The 27081-nt window shown below is 52.9% G+C and overlaps 1 protein-coding gene across 1 annotated transcript in view; it reads right to left on the reverse strand.

Annotated features, from left to right (window-relative positions):
• CHD2 (chromodomain helicase DNA binding protein 2) overlaps positions 1-27081 on the reverse strand; it is a 1340517-nt gene that overhangs the window by 174353 nt on the left and 1139083 nt on the right. Inside the window, exon 22 of the mRNA XM_086956769.1 lies at positions 23120-23219. Coding sequence (XP_086812895.1) covers positions 23120-23219 — 100 coding nt within the window. The remainder of the gene's footprint in view (positions 1-23119; positions 23220-27081) is intronic.

Genomic DNA, 27081 nt, shown 5'->3' on the forward strand with positions numbered 1-27081 from the left:
TCTTAGCGCTTGTTTTGGCGCCTCTTTCTGTGATTGTTCCTTTTCATAAAATATACAAAAAATGGAAAATTATAACCTTGACACGTTCTGATACCTTGCTTCTTGCACTTTGACCTACTGCTTTCTGAGTTGCTGCCTAGCCTCCGGGATGTAAGGCTGAATAGCTGTGTGCACTATTTGAAAATAAAGGTTTTAAATTTTTTTTTAAAAAACCAATCCTGAAGGCAGAGTGCTTGGAATTATGTGAGATGGTGCTCTGGCATGAGCTGAGCCCGTCTGCAGCTTGCGGAACCAAGTCCTAATAGCTGTTCCATGATAACGCGTACCATATACTCTTAAGTGCATTATAATCCTCGCGGTTATTTGCTATCTTTGGTATCGCTTTATCAAAACATGTCGAGTAAGGTGTCATACGAATTGGAATACTAACCCCTCGCCAATTCTGGCGACGGGGTTAGCATTCCACCCTTCTAGAGGGACACGACATGTATGTAACTGTGAACCCCGGTTAAAGTTAACTCGAGCCTCAGCATCACAAAATGGATGCTGCCACCACAGACACAAGTCTGACCTCCTGCTGCTGGGAGTCCTTCCAGCGAGGAGAGCTTGGACAAAGGGTTTCCTGTCAGGGGCAGTGCTAGCACCATCCCAGACAGGGTTTTGTGTATCCCAGGTAGGCAGGGCTGAGAGGAAGGTGACTACAAGTGGCACCCCGGTGCTCACTATGCATCTGCCGGTTTGAACTAGTTCCAGGGGCACACCAGCCCCTGAGCTGAGGAAAGTCCGGACAAGGGAGAGGGGTGTAACCACCCCCCTCCTGGTCCCACCCATGGGCAGGACCTAGTCGCGTGCCTGCCCCTTTTCTTAGAATAAAGGTAGGAGCGGGCCCTCTTCCCAAATTAGATCATCCTGAATCTTGAACGACTTTCTACGAAAGGAACTATTGACTTTCTTTGAGGACTCTCCCTTGTGGCTAAGGAGTAGCCACCCTGCACCCGCAGGCACCATCTAAGCATCGCGGTTTGCTGCACGTCCATCCTCCGGATCAAGACTGCCCAGCTCGACGAGACCCGGATTCCCTGGCATCTCTGACCTCTACCTGCATCATCAGCCCAGCTGAGATTCTTGGGTGTGACAAGACCTGAGGGACCGGCCATCTTCAGAAACTGCACGACGCTTAACCAGCACGACCGCCGAGGGATCCTAGAGTGAGTGCACTGGGGTTTGAGAAGCCCCTACCCTGAGCAGCTCCAGCACTGAAGTCCAGCCCCCCAGCATCCACGAGATCTGCGTGGGGCCCTTCTGCTCTTTGCTGCTCACCGCGTTGTCCGGTCACTTGCCTGCTGGCTAGTGGCCCTCCTGACGACGTACCACGACGATTACACCGCTGGTCTGGTTGCTCCAGACTGGCCCTTGCTCCCTTCCAAAAGAGGAGCACCCCGGACCCTCCTGGTCCACTCCAGACGCCATCTTGACTCCACCGCGTGGGCTTGCCTTTGCCAAGGTTTGTTGCCCCAATCCTGGGACCAGCATCGCCGACAGCAGACACCTTCGTGGGACAGCTTGCACCTCCAGCCTGGTCGCCGACAACGCCTCCTGGTCCGTGTGACTGCAGAGTCCAGCGTCGCCCACTCACCTGGTCGAGGTGACTTCATCCGGTGCCATCCTGGTGCCCACACAATCACTGGCTAGTGATTAAGAACTGAGTCCCCTCTGCTTTCAGGTCGTCTTCATCACCGATCCAGGCTTGGATCACACCGAACATCTTCACTGGTCGCCTGCCAGCAACTTCTTCTTTCAGGCTCCATAGATTACAACGAGGATTCCCGACGTCTTTTGAACCCTATGCAGCCGCAGCCCCTGGGCTAGGTAACCCGAGCATTTCGGTGCTCCAACGCAGGTTCACTATCCAAGTGTCCAGATCCTTTTCGTTTTTAGTCTACCTAGTCGGATTCGTCCGGAAACAGTAACTTTAGAAATACTAGCCTCCATAGACTTTGTCCCGCATCCCGCGTGAGAGTGCACACTCTGCACCCGATCTCCCTAGGCCTCCTGCTCCTAACCTTAGTGTTTAGTAGTGTAGTCCTAGCGATCCTGAAGCCTCTGGATCTTTTAATTACCTGCTAGTATTTCGCATTCCACTTTTAGAGTATATGGTTTTTCGTGCCTCTCGGGCATTTGTGTAAATTGTGCAACTTGAAGTATTTTCTTAAGAGTTTTGTATTGTGCTTAGCTCCCTGACTCATAAAGAGTTCAGGGTAGACTTGTTAAAAAATAAATATCCTTTATTTTTCATAACAACTTGTGTGGTGTCCTTTCACTTGGTGTTCAAGGGGTATATGTGACGGTAAATCAGCTGGCTTAACACGCCCTCTAGAGTTTAGCCTAAAGACTGCTTTTGTCCACGCTACTAGGATAGCTGGTCTATAAGGTTGACTTACAACCAATCATCAATAAGGGTCGTTTGGTATGATACAAAGTGATCACTAGAATAGTGAGCACTATATATCAGGCCAACTTCTCACATGCGATTCAAATAAAATGAGAGCGCACATTTTGGGTCCAGACGGTGGAGCCTCTCTTCCTCTCTCGAGGGGTGCGGAGGCGGAAAGAAGGTGGGCAAGGTAATGGATTGCCCAATGTGGAAGGCCGTGACTACCTTGGGTAGGAAAGAGTGCCTTGTTTTTAACACAACCTTGTCCAGATGGACTGAAAGGAAAGGAGGCTTACAAGACAGAGCCTGGAGCTCACTCACTCTCCGGGCAGAGGTGATGGCTACCAGGAAGGCAGTCTTCAAAGAAAGAAGGCGAAGAGGACAGTTGTGAAGTGGCTCAAAGGAAGCGCACATCAGGTTCAAGTCCCACTGAGGCATCACGAAGGGAACAGGAGGAAACGTATGAGTGATGCCCTTCAGGAGTCGATTAACGATAGGGGACTTGAACAAAGAAGGTTGATCAGGCAGCCTCAGAAAGGCTGAAAGAGCTGAGATATTGCCCTTGACAGTGCCCAGACCAGAGCCCTGTTGGGCAAGATAGAGAAGAAAGAGGAGAACCTCAGAAAGGGGGGCATTAAGGGGATCCACAGCCTTTGCTGTGCACCATGCCACAAATCTATTCCACCTGCAGGCATATACCGATTTTGTGGAGGGACGCCTGGCTGCCAGAATGATGTTACAGACTTCAGGAGGCAAGTCAAATGGCCTCAACTGTCGCCGCTCAATCTCCAAGCATGGAGGTGGAGACTGGACAGGTTCGGGTGGAGGACCGTCCCCTGCTGCTGCGACAGAAGGTCCTCCTGAAGAGGCAGATGAAGCGGGGGATCGACTGACATACGGAGTAGCTCGGGATACCAGTACCTTCGTGCCCAGTCCGGAGCCACAAGGATGACTTGTGCCCGGTCGCGCTTGATCTTCTTCAGCACTCTGGGCAGAACCGGTATAGGCGGAAAGGCGTACAACAGACCGCAACTCCACTCGTGACGAAAAGCGTCTCCGAGCTAGTGCCGCCTTGGAAATTTCAACGCGCAGGATTGATGACATTGCTCGTTCTCTTCGGTGCGAATAGATCTAACCAAGGCTCTCCCCACTGCTGAAAGAGACCTTGCGCGTCCGAGTTCAGACGCCATTCGTGATCCATCATGCACCGGATGCTGAGTTCGTCCGCCCTGGCGTTCAGAGAACCTGCCAGGTGTTGAACCATCAGAGTCACGCCCTGATGTTCCAGCCATTGCCAGAGGCGCAGAGCCTCCTGGCAGAGGGTCCACGACCCCACCCCGTCCTGTTTGTTGCAGTACCACATGGCGGTGGTGTTGTCCGTGAACACCTGCACTACACTCCCTCGGACAGACGGGAGGAATGCCTTCAGTGCTAGACGAATCGCCCGCAGCTCCAAAAGGTTGATATGGAGCCGGGACTCCGCCGGAGACCAGAGGCCTCCCCAGCCCTGGAGGGACGCGTCCGTCACAACTACGTGCTCCGGTTGGGGAAGGGAGAGGGATCTGCCGTTGACCCAATCGCGGTCCGTGAGCCACCACTGCAGCTGTCTCGCAGTGCCCTCCGAGATCAGGACATGGTCGGACAGGTTACCCTGATGCTGGGCCCACTGAAACTTCAGGTCCCACTGCAGAGCCCGCATCCGCCACCGTGCGTGATGCACCAGAAGGATACAGGAGGCCATCAGCCCCAGAAGCTGCAGCGTCAACCTGACTGAAACCCGGGATAAAGGCCGGAAGATTGGAATCAGAGCCTGTATATCCCGAACTCGCTGTTCGGGCGGGTAAACCCGAAACTGCGCCGAGTCGAGAACCGCTCCGATGAAAAGGAGCTTCTGAGAGGGACACATGTTTGACTTCGGCACATTGATGGAAAATCCCAGCTGGTGAAGGAGATCCGCCGTAGTCTGGAGGTGGCTGACGACTGTCTGGGGCGAGCCCGCCTTCAGCAACCAGTCGTCGAGGTAGGGGAAGACTGAGACCCCCAACCTGCGCAGATGAGCTGCGACTACCGCCATCACCCTCGTGAACACCCGTGGGGCGCTGGTAAGGCCGAAGGGGAGCACGGTAAACTGAAAGTGCTTGTGGCCTACCGTGAACCGCAGGTAACGCCGGTGGGCCGGCAGGACGGGGATGTGGAAATAAGCGTCCTGCAAGTCCAACGCTAACATCCAGTCTCCTGGGTCTAGGGCAGCGGTGGCGTCTGGCCACGTTCCTATCTACGGGCGAACCCGTAGCGGGCCTGGACCAAGTGCCCAAAAGAACGTCGGTCAAGGCCTCATTAAAGGGCAGCAGAGGCTCAGCCGAGCATGACTGCGGTTTAAGGACCTCTGTGAGGAGGTTAGTCCTCAAGGCCGTGACGGGGAGCTCAAGGCCCAAAGCCTTGGCAGCCCTCGTCAACACCACACCATAGGTAGCCCCTCCTCCAAAGACACGGTAGGAGGAGAGACAAACCCAGTGTCTGGAGAGGTGTCCAGGCCACTGGCCTCCCCAAGGTCTCCTGCCCAGTCCTCATGAGACTGACACTCCTTGGTCAGAGGGTCCTCAGACCCCTCCCAATTCTCCTCTTCACCCATCTCCTGAGACTGAGGGTTGTAATTGAATGGGTTCGGTTCGTAGAAGTGGAAATCTCCAAATGGCGTCGGGTGCGGCGCCTAACGCCCGAGGATGGTGCCGGAGGTGACACCTGACGGACCGGCGCCGGGGGGGGCCGTAAGGTCCACCGGTGACGATCCAGAGCCCGAGGAAGGGCCAGCAGCATCCCGCGGCGCCGGGCCCGAAGGCGCCGGCGGCGCCGGAGCCGCTGTTCCTTGCGGCGTCGGGCCCGAAGGCACCGGCGGTGTTGGGATCGTGGGGCCCTGCGGCGCCGGGCCTGAAGGCGCCGGCCGCGTCGGGCCGAAGCACCCGATGGAGTCGGGGTCGAAGCCCCCGATCCGCTAGGGCCCCCAGACGGGTCCGCTGGGCCCGAAGGCGCCGCGGAGCCTGTCGGAGGAGAAAGGGACCTCATGGCCATGAGTAAGCGCTCAATCTCCTCTGGCGTCGCGTTCTGCCAAGGGACCAGAGGGTGTGGGGCAGGACGAGACGCCCACGACTCCGAAGGAGGAGCGTGGGCGGTGTCACCTGAACCCCCGGCCGCATCGCGCGAGCGTCGGGGGGAGTCAGAAGAGCGATGACGTCTCTTCAACTTCTTGTGCTTCTTACCTGACGACTTGGACCCAGAGGAGTGGTGCCGACTCCTGGAGCTGTGACGGCTCCGTCCCCGCGACCTGTCCCTCCACCTCCCGCGGGACCGGGATCTCACTCGGCGCGAGGCCGATGCCGGAGTTCGAGCCGCCTGCAGGACCGCTCCCGTCTGGCTTTCCTCGAGAGGGCCCGACAGTCGGGGCAGGCCTCGTCATCGTGGTCGACGCCTAGACAAGTTAGGCACAGGCGGTGAGGGTCCGTGACCGACATCGTGCGGTCGCACTCCTCACAGTGCTTAAATCCGGGCATCCCTACGGCACCGATCGGAGTCGTTAGACTACGAGAAATGATCAAAAATTGATACAAAAAGTTAGTCAAAAATTGACTTGGGTAACTGCTCTTTCCAGATCTGCGCTGGCTGGCGCGGAAAAAAGAAGAACTGACGTCAGCACGCGGAGGCGGCGTCTAAGTACTCCGACGACGTCATCACGGCGCCCACGACGCCGACGACGGACGCGGAGCCGCAGACGACGCCTACCGATGCGCAAGGGTACTGCTACGCAAAGGTTTCCGGATCCAGTCTGACGCCTGGGGATATTTTAAGGTAAGGAATCTATCACTAACGTGTCTCTTTCAGATTAGTAGTTACTATACCTTAGAATCATCCCCTGGTGTCGGAGTGAATCAGGAAACGGTCGAGCAGAACCAACACATGCCAGTACGTGGCGTCAATCTGCTCCGTGTCGACTGAGTCACCAACACAGAAAATTAGATATGCAGTACCTATATAGGCACCACCTTAGTGTGCAGACATCAGTTAATTTTTGCGACTTTCCACACCTGACTGGTGTGAGCTGCAAGGGCTCTTCATAAGGGGAAGTACTTATTTGCTGGTCAGGTCGCAGAGCGGGGAAGATCATAAGGAATCTGCGGCTAGACAGAGACTATACCAGATAGGGCATTACTGAAGTTAAGTAACTTGCTCATCTGATAGAGACTTCTAGCTGCAGATTCCTTGCCTAAATACAGATACCTAATTAATGCCTCCCTGGAGGCGGATTTAAACCAGAAAGTCCTGCAAGAACTATCAAACCAGACTGACTGTCTAGGTATTAGTGCTTCATAAACGTGTATAGAAGCCCACGTTGCAGCCGGATTGATGTCCAGGACTGGTACTTTGCGGTCTAATGAAGTTGTCGCAGCCTTGGTTCTAGTCGAATGAGCAAACAAGCCTTCGGGAGGTTGGTTGTTGGCCAATGCGTAGCAGATTTTTATGCAGAGCACAATCCTGTGGGAGATGGTACAGCACAGTCTTCCCTTTCTTGGCTCCAATGTATCCTATGAAGTGTTGTTCATCCACCTGGATATCTTTTGTGTTGTCAAGACAGAACAATGGAGCTCTTTTTGGATCCAGATGGTCTAGTTTCTCCACTTTAGCAGATGAAGTGGGGCAAAAAAGGTTGGTATGGTGATTTTCTGGCCTACGTACATAGGGGTGATTACCTCCTGAAGGAAGAAAGCATGTGCCCAACACACCAGTTTGTCAGGCCAAAAAGTAATGTAAGGTGTGTGCACTGAGAAAGTCTGCAACTTGCTGACCCTCCTGGCTTGATGGTTAATAACTGAACAGGGCAGTTGTGTAACAGCTCAAAGGGAGCAGACAGCAGAAAATGAAAGACCAGGCTCAAGTCTCACTGGAGGATGAAAAATGGCCTAGAGGGGAATACATGTTGCAAACCTTTGAGGAATCTCATCACGTGCAGCTTAAATAAGGATGGTTGGTACCGTAACCATATAGGGTGGGATGAAGATTCACCTTATAGGTGCAGGCAGCTAATGCAGCCACAATACCCTATTAAGCATGAAGCTTAACTTCATGTTAGAAAAAATTCTGACAAAATTAGGATCAAGGCATTGCGCCTTGTATCTACTAATGAACAATCCTTTGTTTCCAGTAGCGAAACCAGATCACGGATAATGCTTAGTCTTAGACTACAGACATCTAAACAGTCATACATGCACATTTGCATTACAAAATTCATGCAGAGCAGCACTACTGAACAACATTGTGCACAAAGAATATAAACCAACATTAGACATTTCAAATGACTTTTTCTGCCAAAACATAGCGCCTAAAAGCAGGGATGTGACCGCATTCACCACGATGGGGTGGCAAAACAGATTTGGTTGACTGACTCAGGGGTATAAGAAGAGCCCAGGATTGGTCTCTTTCCGAATTACATCAATTTTACAAGAAATTGACTCTGAAGCATTGTCCTATGTCGATGACATGTACCTTAAACACATATCTAGCCAGCGTAGATCGCATTGCTGAACATGGCTACAAATTCAACTTCCAGTAAACAAAAATGATGTAGCTCAGTGTCCTGTTCTTGGGATAAGAGTTATCAAATGAAGGCAAAAGCTTAGCATCACATTCCCTAGACAAATGGGCATTCTTACAACAACCACTAAACACAATAAAAAAAAGCTATAATCACTTTGGCCTTTCTCAACTTTGGTAGAACCTACATACTAGACCATACCCAACGGGTGAAACAGTTTTATGAATTAATACTTCTAGACATCTCAAGCACACATTGTACACCAGAACATACAGTGACATGCTTGCAAAAAAACATTTACACACAAGTGTTATCACCACAAATCTGGTGATCCGCATAACTGCGGGAACCACTGGCTACACATGTCGGTTTTAATGAAGGTGATACTGTACCAACTGCATATAAATCACGCTTGTATTCAGATGTAGAAATGCGTTTTACACCAACAGAAAAAATTACTGACTGTAGTTCAGACGGCTGTTATAAAGGAAAGATCATTGATACAGGTAAAACTCATAACTGTGGTTGCTTCCATTCCAGCCTTAGAGGCTGTCACAAAGACCAGCATCCCTATAGCATAAGCCTTACATACTAGATGGATACAGTGGGCCATCTCCTTTACAGCTACTGATATAGACTATGTCTTTGACCCTACATTGCAAACACAAGAATTTCTACAATATGAACAGGAATACCCTGGGTCCAATGATGTTTTGCCTCTTGACCAGTATGACTTCATTGTCTACGCTAATAGTGCATCGATACTCGGCCGTTTGTGCAGCAGTACCTAGGGTGCTGGGGGATGGAGTATTCCAGCCTCAAAAAACCTTTACAATCTGTAGGTGATTGTACTGCTCAGCTGGCTCAACTCAAAGCTCTAATTCTGGCACTAGGAAATGCTGATCTTGAATTCCTCACACTTCTAATGTGTGATTTGAATAATTGTGTCCAGTCTTTTAATGGGCACAAACACTCGTGTATGTGTAGGTGTGACTACTTTCTCCACACAATACACAGGTGTGCTTGCACATATTGCATATAGGATGCATTATTGATGGTCCCAAGATTCCATCGTTTCTAGGGAACGTTAGTCAGGTAACTTTTGTTATGATGACACCCGAAGACTAACTGTAGGTCGAAACAATGACATCCCTTTTCTAAGTTGCTGTCAAAACATGTAATGATTCCCCAGGAGATACCATATATATTCAATTCAAAGAGGCTTTATTCGAGCATTTCTCATAAAAGCACAATACATACAAAAATATTAAAACCATATATAACACACAGGATCTCCACCTAAGTTTGTTTGATATAAAATCCTAAGCAACCTTGGATCTTTAACTGTCTTGTTCTATGTTGTTGTGTCTGTTAGTGCTATGTTTGAGCACTGCATTGTCTGCACCAACTTGGATATATAATGAAAGTATATTGTCCTTTAACTAAAGATGTGTGCTCTACAGAGGGAAATTAACAAAATTTAAGAGAAATGGCAAACTGTATGTATTCTTTGGGTAGGAGATCTTAATTACTCAATCTGCCCTTACAGCTCTGGTCATGCCTGTGCATTGTTAAGAATAGAGGAGCAGCCCCTGGCACATTTTAACCATACACCCCAGGGAGAGGCTCTAAAGAACAAGTTACTTACCTTCGGTAACGATATATCTGTAAGAAACATTGGTTAGTTTGATTCCTTACCTTAGAATATCCCCAGGCGTCAGACTGGATCCGGAAAGTTTTTAGCAGCAGTACCCCTGCGCGTCGGTAGGTGTTGTCTGCCGCTCCACGTCTGTCGTCGGCATCGTGATCGCCGGGATGACGTCGGAGTACTTAGGCGCCGCCCTCGCGTGCTGACGTCAGTTCTGTACATAGCTTTCCTGCCAGGAATGCAGAGCCATGCAAGAAACCGACACTGGTGCCATGAAACTAGGGCCCTCAAAGGGAGATACCTTAACCCTAGATATCGGTTCGCAGAACGGGGAGGATGGGTGGGGCAGTAAATAATCTATGTTTCTTGCAGATATATTGTTACCAAAGGGGAGCAACTTGTTCATCTGAAAGAAACGTTAGTGAGATTCCTTTCCTTAGAATAGATACCCCAGCAATACCAACCCCGGTGGTGGGCCTGCGAACCAAGATCACACCAGGAAGTCCTGGAGAACGGAACGGGCAAAAAGCCATCTCTCTGGAATTGACTGTCCAGGAAGTAGTGCTTGGAAAACGTGTGCAGCGAGGCCCACATAGCTGCCTGACAAATGTTCTGCAAAGGGACTCGCCTACCATGGGCAGTAGAAGCCACCGTGGCCTGAGTGGAATGAGCGTGCAGCCCCACAGGAGGCTCCAACAGACCTTGATGCACAAAACGACCCACAGAGAGATGGTCCGCTTGTGCACCGCCCGTCCCTTCTTAGCGCCCACGTAACCAATAAAGAGCTGGTAGTCCACCCGGAACTGGCATGTGCGCTCTTGATAGAAGGAGAGGCACGAATTGGGTCCAGACGGTGGAGCCTCTCTTCCTCTTTCGAGGGAGCAGAGGCCGAAAGAAGGCGGGCAAGGTGATGGACTGTCCGATATGAAAGGCTGTAACCACCTTGGGTAGGAAAGAAGGATGAGTCCTCAGAACAACCTTGTCTGGATGGACAGAGAGGAAAGGAGGCCTAGAAGACAGAGCCTGGAACTCACTCACTCTCCTGGCAGAGGTGATGGCCACCAGGAATGCAGTCATAAGAGTCAGAAGATGAAGATGACAGTTATGAAGTGGCTCAAAGGGAGCACACATCAGATAAGTCAGTATAATGTTCAAGTCCCACTGAGGCATCACGAAGGGAACAGGAGGAAACGTGTGTGATGCCTTTCAAGAATCTATTTACAACAGGGGTCTTGAAAAGAGAAGGCTGATCAGGAAGCCTTAAGAAGGCAGAAATGGCCGAGAGATAGCCTTTGATAGTCCCAGAGCAGAGCCTTGCTGGGCAAGAGAAAGAAGGAAGAGGAGAACCTCTGAAAGGCGGGCAGAAAGTGGAACCACAGCCTTTGCTGTGCACCATGACACAAATTTGTTCCACCTGCAGGCCTATACCGTTTATGTGGAGGGACGCCTGGCTGCCAGAATCCAACACAGACTTCAGGAGGCAAGTCAAATGGCCTCAACTGTCGCCGCTCAATCTCCACGCACGGAGGTGGAGACTGGACAGGTTCGGGTGGAGGACCGTCCCCCGCTGATGTGACAGAAGTTCCTCCTGAAGAGGCAGACGAATCGGGGGATCGACTGACATTCTGAGTAGCTCGGCCTACCAGTATCTTCGTGCCCAGTCCGGAGCCACAAGGATGACTTGGGCCCAGTTGCGCCTGAGCTTCTTCAGCACTCTGGGCAGAAGTGGTATCGGCGGAAAGGCGTACAATAGACCGCAGTTCCACTCGCGACAAAAAGCGTTTCCGAGCGAGTGCCTCCTTGGAAATTCCAACGCACAGAACTGATGACATTGCTCGTTCTCTTGGTGGCGAATAGATCTAACCAAGGCTCTCCCCATCGCTGAAAGAGACCTTGCGCCACGTCAGAGTTCAAATGCCATTCGTGATGAACAAGTTACTTACCTTCGGTAACGATATATCTGTAAGAAACATTAGTTAGTGTTAGATTCCTTACCTTAGAATATCCCCAGGCGTCAGTCTGGATCCGGAAACTTTTGCGTAGCAGTACCCCTGCGCGTCGGTAGGCGTCGTCTGCAGGCGTCCCCTGCGGCTCCGCGTCCGTCGTTGGCGTCGTGCGCCGTGATGACGTCGCTGGAGTATATAGACGCCGCCTCCGCGCGCTGACGTCAGTTCTTTGCACACAGCATTTCCGCGCCAGGAGACGCAGAGCCATGAGAGAACCAACACTGGTGCCATGTAAAAACTAGGGCCCTGAAAGGGATGACCTTAACCCTAGGTATCAGTTCGCAGAACGGGGAGGATGGGTGGGTTCGGTAAGGAATCTAACACTAACTAATGTTTCTTACAGATATATCGTTACCGAAGGTAAGTAACTTGTTCATCTGAAAGAAACACGTTAGTGTTAGATTCCTTACCTTAGAATACATACCCCAGCAATACCAACCCCGGTGGTGGGTCTGCGAACCAATACAAAACTACACCAGAAAGTCCTGGAGGACAGAACGGCCAAAGAAGCCATCCCTCCGGACTTGACTGTCCAGGCAGTAGTGCCTCGCAAAGGTGTGCAGCGAGGCCCACGTAGCCGCTTGGCAAATGTCCTGCAAGGGGACTCCCCGGCCCAGGGCAGTAGTAGCCGCCGTGGCCCGAGTGGAATGGGCCCTCAGCCCAACAGGAGGCTCCTTCCGAGCCAAAGAGTAGCACGCTTTGATGCAGAGGACGACCCATCGAGAGATGGTTCGTTTACAAACCGCCCGTCCCTTCTTCGCACCCACGTAGCCAACAAACAGTTGGTCATCCACCCGGAACTGGCGTGTGCGATCCATGTAGAATGAAAGCGCACGTTTTGGGTCCAGACGGTGGAGCCGCTCTTCATCCTTTGAAGGATGCGGAGGCGGGAAGAAGGAAGGGAGGGTGATGGACTGCCCGATGTGAAAGGCCGAAACAACCTTGGGCAGGAAAGAAGGTCTAGTCCTCAGAACCACCTTGTCAGGATGAATGGACAGGAAAGGAGGTTGGACAGAAAGAGCCTGGAGCTCACTCACTCTCCTGGCAGAGGTGATGGCAACCAGGAAAGCCGTCTTTAAAGTCAGGAGACGGAGAGGACAAGAATGAAGGGGCTCAAAGGGAGCACACATCAGGAAGGTCAGAACCAGGTTCAAATCCCACTGAGGCATCACAAACGGAACAGGTGGAAACATGTGAGTGATGCCTTTTAAGAACCGAGTTACAATCGGGGACTTGAACAAAGAAGGCTGATCAGGAAGCCTCAAAAAGGCTGAAAGGGCAGAAAGGTAGCCCTTGATAGTGCCCAGAGCAGAGCCCTGCTGGGCAAGAGAAAGAAGAAACAGAAGAACCTCCGAAAGAGGGGCAGAAAGAGGATCCACAGCCTTTGCTGTGCACCATGCCACAAATCTGTTCCACCGACAGGCGTATACCGACTTAGTGGAGGGACGCCTGGCTGCCAGAATAACATCACAGACTTCAGGAGGCAAGTCAAATGGCCTCAACTGCCGCCGCTCAATCTCCAAGCATGGAGGTGGAGACTGGACAGGTTCGGGTGGAGGACCGTCCCCTGCTGCTGCGACAGAAGGTCCTCCTGAAGAGGCAGACGGATCGGGGGACCGACTGACATGCTGAGTAGCTCGGGATACCAGTACCTTCGAGCCCAGTCCGGAGCCACAAGGATAACTTGGGCCCGGTCGCGCCTGATCTTCTTCAGCACTCTGGGCAGAAGTGGTATAGGCGGAAAGGCGTATAACAGACCGCAACTCCACTCGCGCCGAAAGGCGTCGCCGTGCGAGTGCCGTCTTGGAAACTCCAACGCGCAGAACTGATGACATTGCGCGTTCTCTTCTGTGGCGAATAGATCTAACCAAGGCTCTCCCCATTGCAGAAAGATGCCTTGCGCCACGTCCGAGTTCAGACGCCATTCGTGATCCATCGAGCACCGACGGCTGAGTTCGTCCGCCCTGGCGTTCAGAGAACCTGCCAGGTGTTGAACCGTCAGAGTCACGCCCTGACGTTCCAGCCATTGCCAGAGGCGCAGAGCCTCCTGGCAAAGGGTCCACGACCCCACTCCGCCCTGTTTGTTGCAGTACCACATGGCGGTGGTGTTGTCGGTGAACACCTGCACTACACTCCCGTTGACAAAGGGGAGGAATGCCTTCAGTGCCAGACGAATCGCCCGCAGCTCCAACAAGTTGATATGGAGTCGGGACTCCGCCGGAGACCAGATGCCTCTGATCTCCACCTCTCCCAAGTGGCCCCCCCAGCCCTGGAGGGACGCGTCCGTCACGACAACGTGCTCCGGTTGGGGAAGGGAGAGGGACTTGCCCCTGACCCAATCGCGGTCCGTAAGCCACCACTGCAGTTGTCTCGCAGTGCCCTCCGAGATCAAGACGTGGTCGGACAAGTTGCCCTGATGCTGGGCCCACTGAAACTTCAGGTCCCACTGCAGAGCCCGCATCCGCCACCGGGCGTGATGCACCAGAAGGATGCAGGAAGCCATCAGTCCCAGCAGCCGCAGCGTCAACCTGACCGAAACTCGGGATAGCGGCTGAAAGATGGGAATCAAAGCCTGAATATCCCGAACCCGCCGTTCCGGAGGATAAACCCGAAACTGCGCCGAGTCCAGAACCGCTCCGATGAAGAGGAGCTTTTGAGAGGGACACAGGTGTGATTTCGGCACATTGATGGAGAACCCCAGGTCGTGCAAGAGGTCTGCCGTCATCTGAAGGTGGTGGACGACTGTCTGGGGCCAGCCCGCCTTCAACAACCAGTCGTCTAGGTAGGGGAAGACTGAAACCCCTAACCTGCGCAGATGGGCTGCGACCACCGCCATCACCTTTGTGAACACCCGTGGGGCGCTGGTAAGGCCGAAGGGGAGCACGATAAACTGAAAGTGCTCCAGGCCTACCGTGAACCGCAGGTACCGCCGGTGGGCCGGCAGGACGGGGATGTGAAAATAGGCGTCCTGCAAGTCCAACGCTACCATCCAGTCTTGCGGGTCTAGAGCAGCCAAGACCTGAGCTAACGTCAACATCTTGAACTTCTCCTTCCGGAGGAAGCCGTTGACGTTCCTTAGATCCAAGATAGGACGTAGGCCCCCCTTGTCCTTCTTGGGCACCAGAAAGTAGTGGGAATAACAACCACGCCCTACTTCTGGCCCAGGAACGCGCTCGATGGCCCCCTTGGCCAAGAGGGCCGTAACTTCCTCCTGCAGAAGTGTCAAGTGGTCCCCCGACACACGGTGGTTCTGCGGTGGCATGGCTGGAGGAGAGGTCTCGAAGGGGAGGGAGTAGCCCCTTCGGACAATTTGCAGCACCCACCTGTCCGAAGTGATTGTGCGCCAGTGAGCGTGGTGATGGCGAACCCTGCCACCCACTGGCGTCACATGGGGCCGAAAGCACGGACTAGGAGGATTTTGGGGTAGATGCTGCGGGGGAAGGTGTGGTCTGACCCCGCCGTTGTCCCCGACCGCCACCACGGCGGTTTCCACGGCCGCCACCGCGTTGAAAGGATTGTTGCGGCGCGTGGCTGGCAGCACGTGTGGGGGCGCCCCTTCCTTGGCCACGAAAGGGGCGAAACAAACCCGGTTGCTGACGCTGGGTCGAGAGACCCAAGGACTTGGCCGTGACCCTAGAGTCCTTGAAGCGTTCCAGCGCGTGGTCCGCCTTGTCACCGGACAGGTGACAGCCATCAAACGGCATGTCCATCAGGGTATTCTGGACATCAGCCGAAAAATTGGCAGATCTCAGCCAGGCGTGGCGACGAATCGCCACCGTCGTAGACATAGCTCTGCCCAGCGAATCGGTCGTATCAAGACCACACCGAATTGAATATTTCGCTGCATCTCGGCCCTCAGCAACAGCCTGACCGAGTTTTGCCCGCACCTCCATGGGGCATTCTGGCAGCAGCTCCGCGACCGTATCCCACACAGAGTGGGTGTAGAGGCCCAAGAGGCAGGCGGTGTTGCAAGACCGCAGGCCCAAACTAATGGACGAGAAGACCTTTTTGCCAAACTGGTCATACCTCTTGGATTCCCGGTCGGGCGGGGCCGACGGGAATGCGGACTGGGAGGTCGAGGCCTGGATCACCAGACTCTCAGGAGTGGGGTGGGTAGACAGGTACTTGGGGTCGTCCGGACAAGGACGGTGGCGCCTGGCCACGTTCCGATCAACAGGCGCACCTGAAGCGGGCCTGGACCACGTGCCCAACAGAACGTCTGACAAGGCTTCATTAAACGGCAGCAGTGGCTCCTGTGGGCATGACTGCGGTTTGAAGACCTCGGTGAGGATGTTAGGCCTCACGGCCGCGACGGGGAGCTCAAGGTTTAAGGCCTTGGCAGCCCTCATCAGCACCACAGAATAGGCAGCTCCCTCCACCGATGCCACGGAAGGAGGAGAGATCAAACCAGGGTTAGGAGAGTCGTCCAAACCACTGGCATCCCCCAAGTCACCTGTCCAGTCCGGGTCATACTGGCACTCGCGTGACAGAGGGTCCTCGGACCCCTCCCAACCTTCACCGTACTCCTCATCCTCTCCGTATTCGGAGTCAATGATGAAGACCGGCTCCTCGGGGTTCATGGGCCCCATCGGCGCCGGGACCGGCGTCGAGCGACGCCCGTCCGGCGCCGCGTCCGGCGTCGGAGAAGGTAAGGGGACGGCGCCGCCCGGAGCCGGCGTCGGAACCCCACCGCCGGCCGGAGCCGGCACTGGAGAACCGGCGCCGCGCGGGGGCGGCGTCGGGGGTAACCCCGATGGCAACGGTGCCGGGGAGGCCGGAAGACCAGCCGGCGCCGATCCCGAAGGCCCTTGCGGCGCCGGGGTCGGAGCCGTCGGCGGCGCCGGGGCCGGAGCACCCGACGGCGCCGAGGCAGGGACACCCGAACCGCCAGGGCCCCCAGACGGTAGCACTGGGCCCGAAGGCACCGTAGGCCCCGTCGGAGAAGCGAGCGCCCTCATGACCATGAGGAACGCCTCGATCTCCTCAGGCGTCGCGCCATGCCCAGGGACCGGAGGGTATGAGGCAGGCCGCGCCGGCGACTCTCGCGGAGCCGCGGGGTTGGGGTCACCCGAGCCCCCGGCCGCATCGCGCGAGCGTCGGGGGGAGTCGGGGGTACGATGACGACGCCCCGACTTCTTGTGCTTCCTACCTGACGAGCCTGACGAGTGGTGTCGACTTCCGGAACGCTCGGCGCGGCTCCGCGACCGCTCCCTCGAACGCTCTCTCGACCTCCGGCCGGACCGGGACCGCTCCCGGTCCCGACTTGGGGCCGACACCCGGAGCTCCAGCAGCTTGCGGGACCGCTCCCGCCTAGCCTTGTTGGTGAGGGCCCGGCAGTCGACACAGGAGTCCACGTCGTGGTCGGGGCCCAGACACCGGAGACAGAGGCGGTGATGGTCCGTGACCGACATCGTGCGCTCACAGTCATCGCAATTCTTAAACCCAGGCATCCTATCAGGCACAGTAAGAGAAAAAACAATCGAAAAACTTGGTCAAAGACCGGAGTACTGCTCTTCAGATCTGCGTCCACTGGCGCGAAAAAAAGAAGAACTGACGTCAGCGCGCGGAGGCGGCGTCTATATACTCCAGCGACGTCATCACGGCGCACGACGCCAACGACGGACGCGGAGCCGCAGGGGACGCCTGCAGACGACGCCTACCGACGCGCAGGGGTACTGCTACGCAAAAGTTTCCGGATCCAGACTGACGCCTGGGGATATTCTAAGGTAAGGAATCTAACACTAACGTGTTTCTTTCAGATCCATCATGACCTGGCGTCCAGGGAACCTGCCAGGTGTTGAACCACCAGGTTGATGCCCTGGTGTTCCAGCCATTGCCAGAGGCGCAGAGCCTCCTGACAAAGGGTCCACAAACCCACCCGCCCGGTTTGTTGCAGTACCACATGGCAGTGGTGTTGTCCGTGAACACCTGCACTACATTTCTCCGCACAGAGGGAAGGAATGCCTTCAGTGCAAGTCGGATCGCCCGCAGAAGGTTGATATGGAGCTGGGACTCCGCCGGAGACCAGAGGCCTCTGATCTCCGCCTCTCCCATGTGGCCCCCCAGCCCAGGATGGACGCATCCGTCACTACTACGTGCTCCGGTTGGGGTAGGGAGAGGGATCTGCCACTGACCCAATCGGGGTCCGTGAGCCACCACTGCAACTGTCTCGCAGTGCCCTCCGAGATCAGGACGTGGTCGGACAGGTTGCCCTGATGATGGGCCCACTGAAACTTCAGGTGCCACTGCAGAGCCCACATCCGCCACCTGGCGTGATGCACCAGAAGGATGCAGGAGGCCATCAGCCCCAGAAGTCGCAGCGTCAACCTGACCGAGACTCGGGATAAAGGCCGAAAGATCAAAATCAGAGCTTGAATATCCCGAACCCGCTATTCAGCAAGATAAACCCGAAACTGCACAAAGTCCAGAACCGCTCCGATGAGGAGGAGCTTCTGAGAGGGACACAGGTGGGACTTTGGCACATTGATGGAGAACCCCAGCAAATGCAGGAGATCGGCCGTAGTCTGGAGGTGGGAGATGACTGTTTGGGGCAAGCCTGCCTTCAACAACCAGTCGTCGAGGTAGGGGACGACTGCAACCCCTGATCTGCGCAGATGAACTGCAACCACCGCCATCACTTTGGTGAACACCCGAGGGGCATTGATAAGGCCAAAGCGGAGCACGGTGAACTGAAAATGCTCCTGCCTTACCGTGAACCGCAGGTAACGCCGGTGGGCTGGCAGGACGGGGATATAAAAATACGTGTCCTGCAGGTCCAACACTACCATCCAGTCTTGCGGGTCAAGGGCAGACAAGACCTGAGCAAGTGTGAGCATTTTGAACTTCTCCTTCCGGAGGAAGCGATTGACGCTCCAAATTTCTAAGATGGGACGCAGACCTTTGTCCTTCTTTGGAAGCAAGAAGTAGTGGGAGTAACAACCACGACCTACTTCTGGCGTCGGAACGTGCTTGATGGCCCCCTTGGCCAAGAGGGCTGTAACTTCCTGCTGGAGAAGTGCCAAGTGATCCCCCGACATACAGTGATACTGTGGTGGCATGGCAGAGGGGGTTGTCTCAAAGGGGAGGGAGTAACCCCTTCGGACAATTTGCAGAACCCACCTGTCCGATGTGATAGTGCGCCAGTGGTGGAGGCGATTGCGAATCCTGCCACGTACTGGCGCCTGGTGGGCCAGAAACACCGGACTAGGAAGGTTTGAAAGCAGTGGCAGCAGGGGGGGGACTGAGCCGCACGCTGGCCCTGTGGCCCACCTCTGCGGGTCCCACGTCCGCAGCTGCACTGAGACTGTTACTGCGGAGGCCTGTGGCTCTGAAACAAATGTGCTTGGGGGCCCCTTCCGAAGGAGCGAAAAGCAGAAGTGGAAGGTGTGCATGTGTCCGAAAGGCCTAAGGACTTGGCTGTAGCCCACGCAATCTGCCTTATCGCCAAACAGGTGAGTGTCATCAAAGGGCGTGTCCATCAACGTGTTCTGAACGTCCCCAGAAAAGCCAGTCATTCATAGTCCGGCTTGGCGGCGTAGCACCACTGTCATGGAAATCGCCCTTCCCAGCGAGTCAGCAGTGTCAAGACCACAACGGATCGTGAACTTAGTTGCGTCTCTCCCCTCAGCAATAGCTTGGGAGAGTACTGTCCGAGCCTCCACCAGACACTGAGGTAGCACTTGCGCAACCGTATCCCACACAGAATGGGAATAACGGCCCAAGAGACATGCAGTGTTCACAGACTGCAGTCTTTAACTGGTGGAAGAAAAAATCTTCTTCCCAAACTGCTCCAGTTTCTTGGATTCCCTGTCCGATGGTGAGGAAGGGAACGCATTCGGGACGCAGAGGCTTGGACAACCAAGCTCCGAGGGGTAGGGTGTTGGGAGATGAAAACCGGGTCGCCCAGAGCTAGGCGATGGCGTCGGGCCACGTTCTTATCCACAGAAGCCCCTGTGTTGGGCCTGAACCAGGTTCCCAAAAGAACGTCAGAGAGTGCATCATTAAAGGGCAGCAGCGGCTCCGTAGAAGAAGGCGCTGGTCGAAGCTCCTCTGTCAGGAGGCATGGTAGGAAGCTCGAGGTAGAGAGCCTCGGCTGCCCTACGCAACACCATAGAGTAGGAACCACCCTCCTCCATCGCCACGGTAGAAGGAGACAGTGAGCCAGGATCAGGAGTATAATCCTGGTCACCTGCATCCCCCAGATCCTCATCCCAGTCCGGGTCAAACTCGCATTGTGCTGCGAGAGGGTCCTCAGATCCCTCCCCTTCCTCCACAGCCGGCCGAACAGGTGGAACATAAGGAGGTGGGTGAAGAAAGGGAAAGAGAGTCGGGAAAGAGAGTCGGAATAGGTGTCGGTCGATACCCTTCCAGCACCGTCTCCACGTCGGGGAGGAAGCCAGAGACGGTGTCGTTGCCGTCGACGGGAGGTTGTACCGGGCCAACCGGCATGGACGGGGATCCATGGCTGGATCCACGGGGGTCTCTCGGTGTTGAGACCGAAGACATTGATGACGTCGGAGCCGACGACGTCGAAGAACGAGGACCCCATGTCCGGCCCGTGGGGCCCGAAGGCGCACCAGCAGGGCCGGTTGGTCCGAAGACACATGTCATGGCTGACAGGAACTCCTGCCGCTGGGCCGGAGTCGCCGATGGACCCGGGAAGGGCGGGTAGACCACCGGCAACTGGGGAGGATCTTCCGGAGCCGCGCGACATTCGCATCCTCAGCTGCGGCGAGCAAGCGGCGAAGAGCGACAGTGCTTCTTCGACTTTTTGTGCTTCGCCTTACCTGACTCAGAGTGCGAAGACTTGGAATGAAGGTGATGGCTCCGCTGCCGGTCCCTTGACCTCCCGCGGGCCGGGACCTGGAATGGAGTGGAGCCGACTCCCGGGCCTCTAGCCAATTTCGGGACCACTCCTGCAAAGTTTTTGGAGCCACGGCCCGGCAGTAGGGGCACGACTAAGAGTCGTGGTCGCACCCCAGGCAGTAGAGACAATCATGGTGCTGGTCCGTCACCGACATCATGCGGGGACAGGCCTCGCAAGACTTAAAACTGGGCATTCCTATGCACTTGGAGTGTAAGTACTCAAAAAACAGAGACAAAAAGTCCCAAAAATACTCAGTCAAAAAATGCCTGGGGGTACCGCTCTCTCCAGATCTGTGCTTGCTGGCACGGAAAAAGAAAGAACTGACATCAGAGCGTGTGGGCGAGTCTAAGTAGCTCCAGCTAGGTCATCTCAGCGACTACCACACCAACGAAGTACCCAGACCGTACGACGTCACCTACAGATGCGCAGGGGTACTGCTGACAAAAACTTTCCAGATCCAGTCGGACGCCTGGGGTAATTCTAAGGTAAGGAATCTATCACTAACGTGTCTCTTTCAGTCTGAAAGTGCTCCTGCCGGACTGTGAACTGCAGCAGAGCCGGAGGGTCTGCAGGACATGGATGTGGAAATAAGCGCCTTGCAGGTGCAATGCTATCGTCCAGTCTCCAGTGACAAGGGCAAACAGAACCTGAGATAGAGTGAGTATCTTGAGTTTGTCCTTCCGCAGGATTGTGTTGAGGGTGAAGATCTAACATAGGACGAAGGCCTCCATCTTTTTTTAGCACTAGGAGGTAGAGGGACTAACACCCAGTCCCTACTTCCTAGGCCAGAACCCTCTCCATTGCCTCAAACGCCTGCTCTTCCTGCTGCAAAATAGACAAATACATTTCTGTCAGCCGCTGTACGGGTAGTGCGATGTGCGTTGGGGGTATAACCTCTCTGGATACCGTGCAGGATCCAGTTGTCTGAAGTGAGGGTTTGACACCGTGGGAGAAAATGTTGTATCCTGCCTCCAGTAGGGTGGGTGTGCGCCTGGAGGAGGGGCAAAATAAAGAGGTTTTGCAGCAGCTGAGGGTGTGGGGAATTAAGCGGCTTGCTATTCCAGTTTTCCACATTGTCTGTGGGTACGGCAGCCTCGGCCAGACAAAGTCTTTATGGTCTTCTAGGCTGGTTGTATGTGCTACTGGTACTGAAAACCTCTTCTATGGCAAGGGAGGGGGCAAAATTGCTGCTGATATTGACGCATTGGAGCAGATGGGCCAAAGGAGTGTGCTGTGGCCCTGCGTTCTTTAATGCGTTTGAGGGCTGAGTTTGCTTTCTTGCCAAAGAGGTGAGAGCCAAATATGGGCACCTCCAGTAGAAAAGACTAGATCTTCCCAGGCATGTCTCCTGATTGTAACGCTTGTGCAAATTGACTGGCCAGGGCAATCAGTACTGTCCAACTGACAAGGATTTGTGAATTTCACTGCATTGCGGCAATCCTAGATGACCTATTTCAGTGTGAGGTGTAAACCGTTCAGTACAGAAGGAACTACCTGAGCAATGGAATCCCAAAAGGCACAAGTGTAGCAACCCAATAGGCAGCTGCCATTGAGAGACCATAATGCCAGACTAGTGGAGCACTGCCAATGCTTTCAAGGCACTCAGACTCTCTAGCCGGTCTGGTGGAGAGATCTGTCACAGACATTTACTTGTGACAGTCCCTGGAAGGTTTGAACTCTGGTTTTAGGGGGGGGGGGGGGCGGGGGGGGGGTGACCTTTTCACTTGTAGGCTGGTGCAATGTTTGAGAAAGTAGTCTTGTAAAAGTACTAGGGATAGTTCTGGATCGCATCTGGTGGCGTATAAAGAAAGGAACTGACATTGGTGCACATGGGTGGCAATTATATACAGCTCCACATGGCACTTCCAGAGCAGAATGACATTGGTGTGGAGAAACACAATGCCATCTACCAGCTCACATGGTTATTGCTGACAATCTTCCAGATCCGGTCCGACACCTAGAGAATGTTCAAAACGGGAAGAATCTGCAGTTAGAAGCATTCATCAAACACAGATCTTTTATACGGATACATTCACAATTGTGTATTTGCATAATATTCTACAAAATAGTTTTCTGCATGCAATTCAATTAGGTTTCAAATGAATTGGAGTGAGCCACCATGGCTAATTTAGTAGACTGTGCCACATGATTTTTCTACCCTAAAATCCACAAATTACTAATACAGCTTTTTAAAATAGCAACTTTTTTCTGTTTAGTCTATGGTGTAAACCGTGACAGATTAAACAAAAATACACATCTGGAGCAATGTAATATTTCCCCCTTAGTGGCTCGGCAAATAATACAATTGTACTGTATATTCAGCGTCTCAGGTGGTAACCTTGAGAATGGTTACCACTGTCGAGCCATGAGAAAAAAACATTTTACAAGACTTGTTTTTAATAACATATGTTGCAGTTATTTTAATCCCACGTTTCCCCAAGGACTCCTTGCTGCCATAGCAATAATTCTGGCAGCACCCAGACCAGAAACAATGTTCTTACACTGCTAAGGTACAAATAGAATGCAGTGTTTAAACAGAACAATTCAGGAGTCTAGTAAAAAAAATGTTGTGGATTTTTACCTCTTCTTCTTGGGATCGTTTCTTATGGGCCATTTTGTAGAGTTTGTGCAATTTCCTGGCATCAAATTCAGTGAACTTGGACACAAAGATCCATAAGTTTCTGGGAAAAGGAAATAATTTTGAATGTAATTCACATAGTCTAAGTTATGTTCTTTAAAAGGATTTGCATTTAAGAATAAGTTTATTACACTAAAGTTTTTATGAACCTATTTGAGTGAGAAAGTTTGTACTCGTTTCTAATTAGGCAAAATACATTTTTCAAACTTCAACACTGAGGAGATTCACAAAGTATTGTAAGTACCCAGGATGTATATAGGAAAGCGAGAAAAGCAATTTAGGAGGCTAAATTCACAATCCTGATTAACAGAATCAGAAGAATACTACCCTTGCAAATGGTATTTGCAAATGCAGAAATATTGTCAGTAGTACAAGATTTCAGCATTTGCAAATTCATGGTAAATGTGGATTTGTAAGCATTCAGTTCTAGCTGTAAATGTATTTGAAGGAAACGTTACTTCCCTGTAATCCAAGATCTCGGACAAAAGTATTCTATGTGAATCCATAAACAGTAGAATATCTCGCTGATGAACAAGTTACTTACCTTCTCCAATGCTCTTACTGGTGGATACTCTAACTGCAGATTCCTAACATTTAGAAACTTTTCATACCAGTGCTCCCATGCACCCCTTGGTGGCAAGATATGGCTCCGTCTAGGATTTGTTCCACCCCATATGTGTTGGAGCAAAACAGCATAAATGCACCACCCCTGCAAGCAAGAGTCAGTTTCTGGATTTACTTTTTTTTTCTGTGATCTTGGACTCAAGAGCACATAACAATTGTGTGCATCAGTGTTCCGGTATTTAATTTGGAACCTTTTTAAACAGAAATAGGAGACCACTACACTGAATCGGGAGGTGGGAGGGCAGTGAGGAACTGCGGCTATATCCACCAGAATCAAAAATGACTTACCTTCGGTAACACTACTTCTGGTGCACACTATATCTAACCAGAGAGTGCTCACTTTGTGAATATCCCCAGGCACCAGACTGGATCCTGAGATTATTCTCAGCGATTCCCTCGCACGCAGGTAGGTGGCATTGCGCAGCTCGGCATTGGATCCATCCTCACATTGACGTTGGGGAGCTGTTGGAGAGTAGGGTCTGCAATCCTATGTTCACCCCAGATTTTTGCTTTTTTGCTTCACTGGATTACGACTTTCCCTGGCTGTGGGCCAGCTAATCAGACCCACAGCCTAGCTGTTCTCTGTTCACTCCAGCCCCAGCTCTGGCGTGAAACCGGACAAAGGATAGGGGGTGTAACCACCCCCCTTCCTGGTCCCACCCATAGGAGGGACCTAGTTACAGTACAGCACCCTTTAGGAGAATAAAGGTAGGAGCTGGTCCCATTCCAAATTAGATTATCCTGAATTGAAACTACAAAGAAGAAACTCTGCACTTAGACGTTCTGCCCCACAGAAGACTGAAGAAAATCTCCCTTGTGGCCAAGGAGTGACCACCCTGCACAAGCAGGCACCATCAAACGTTCTAGCGGTTCACTTTGTCGTCCTTCCTGGTTGAATCAGACTTCAGAGCCCGACGAGACCCGGACTTCCAGACCTCTCCGACCTCTACCTACATCTGCAGCACAGCTGAGATCCGTGGGTGCGACGAGACACGTGGGACCGGCCATCTTGGAGAAACTGCACTTCGCTTCCAACACGACTTCAGAGGCATCCTCGAGTAAGTGCTTTGGGGATTGAGAAGCCCCAGCCCCGAGCAGCTCCTGCACAGAAGACCAGCCCTCCAGCTTCCACGAGATCTGCCTGGGGCCCATTTGCTGGATTGCTGCTTGACGCGTTGTCTGGTCACTTGCTGGCTGGCTAGTGGCCTCCTAGACGACGATCCTTGAAAGCCACACCCCTGGTCTGGTTGCTCCAGACTGGCCCTTGCTTCCCTGCAAAGGAGAAGCACCCCGGACCCTCCTGGTCCGAACCAGACGCCATCTTCACTCACCGCGTGGGTTGCCTTTGCCAAGGCCTGTTGACTCCGAATCCGCATCAGACACCGCCGACAGCGAGAGCCTGCGTGTGACAGCTCGTGCTTCCTTCCTGGTTCCACTCCGGTCACTGGCTAGTGACTTTGAACATTGTCCCCTCTGCTTTCAGGTCTCCATCTTCCTCGATCCACCCTTGGATCGCTCCGGACATCTTCCTCCTGGTCGCCTGCAGCATCTTTCTCCAAGGCTCCATAGACTTCAACGCGGAAACCCAACACACTTTCACACCTATGCACCCGAAGTCCGTGGGCGAGGTAACGAAAGCATTTCGGTGCTCAAAGGTAGATTGACTCTCCTAGTGTCCAGGTATCCTGTAGTTTTAGTCTCAACCAGTCGGAACTGTCTTTACTCACCTTTTTCGTAACTTGTTGTGCCCATTGACTTTGTTCCGCATCTCGCGTTTGAGTTCACACTCTGCACACGCGTCCCGTGGGCCTCCTGCTCCTTACCTACGGTTAGAGTAGAGTAGTCCCAGCGATCCTACAGCCTCTGGGCATCTTCATTTCCTCTATCGATCTCCTAATACCATTTACTTAGTATATGGTTTGTCGTGCCCCTAGGGCACCATTGTAATTGGTGCGACTTACTGTATTTTTCTTAAGAGTATTGTTATGTGCTTAGCCCTCTGATCTCATAAAGAGTTCAGAGGTGTTGGTTAGTAATAAATATATTGTTTATTTTCATAACAACCAGTGTGGTGTCCTTTCATCTGGTATTCAAGGGATTATATGTGGTAAAACAGCTGGCTTCACATGCCAAAAGAGTTTAGCCTAAGACTGCTTGGTCCATGCTACCATTAGGATAGCTGGTCAATAAGGGTTGACTTAACGGTTGTTTGGACTGATAGAAGGTGATCACTAGAACTAGTGAGCATCATTTATCAGGCCAACTTCTCACAGGAGCTACATAAAACCACCACCTCCGTGTATTCACATTCCTTTTTTTCCAGATATCCATCCGCACCGAAGGACGTGAATCCCTCAATCAACTTTTATAGTGTACAGATCTATAATTAGGACCTTTTAAAAGATCAAGAAAAAAAAGTCAATTTCACAGAATGCACAGGGGAGAGATTTACTAAGGAATCTGAGGTCAGATAAAATATCTACCAGAAGCACAAGTTATTACTTGTGTAACGATATATCTGTAAGAGACATTATTCAGTGATAGATTCCTTCCCTTAGAATATCCCCAGGCATCAGACTGGATCCGGAAAGTTTCACTTAGAGGTACCCTTGTGCATCAGTAGGGGGGGGTCCTGCAGCTCCGCGTCCATCACTGGCGTCGTCAGCGTCGAGATGACGTCACGGAGAGTACTTCGGAATCACCCATGCGTGCTGATTCCGGTTCTGTACACAACTTTCTGCGCCAGGAACGCGGAGCCATGCAAGATACTGACCATTGCTGCATAAAACTAGGGCCCTGAAACGGATGACTTTAACCCTAGTACTCAGTTCACAGAACGGGGAGGATGGGTGGGGTGGTAAGGAATCTATTACTAACTTATGTCTCTTACAGATTGTGAAGACAGTAGTGCTTTGTAAACGTGTGCAGCAAGGCCCACGTAGCTGCCTGACAAATGTCCTGCAAGGGAACGCCGCGTCCCAAGGCATTAGTGGCTGCAGTTGCTCTGGTGGAATGGGCACGCAGCCCCACAGAAGGCTCCTTCTTGGCCAAGGAGTAACATGCTTTGATGTACAGAATGACCCATCGGGAAATGGTCTGTTTGTGTACAGCCCAACCTTTTTTGGCACCCACGAAGCCAACAAAGAGCTGATCATCCACCCGGAACTGTTGTGTAGGCTGCAGATAGAAAGCAAGCACATGTTTTGGGTCCAGACGGTGGAGCCTCTCCTCCTCCCTGGAAGGATGCGGAGAAGGAAATAAGGTGGGCAAAGTGATGGTCT

The sequence above is a fragment of the Lissotriton vulgaris genome, chromosome 2_1 (genome assembly GCF_964263255.1).
Source record: "Lissotriton vulgaris chromosome 2_1, aLisVul1.2, whole genome shotgun sequence".
Classification (NCBI taxonomy): domain Eukaryota; kingdom Metazoa; phylum Chordata; class Amphibia; order Caudata; family Salamandridae; genus Lissotriton; species Lissotriton vulgaris.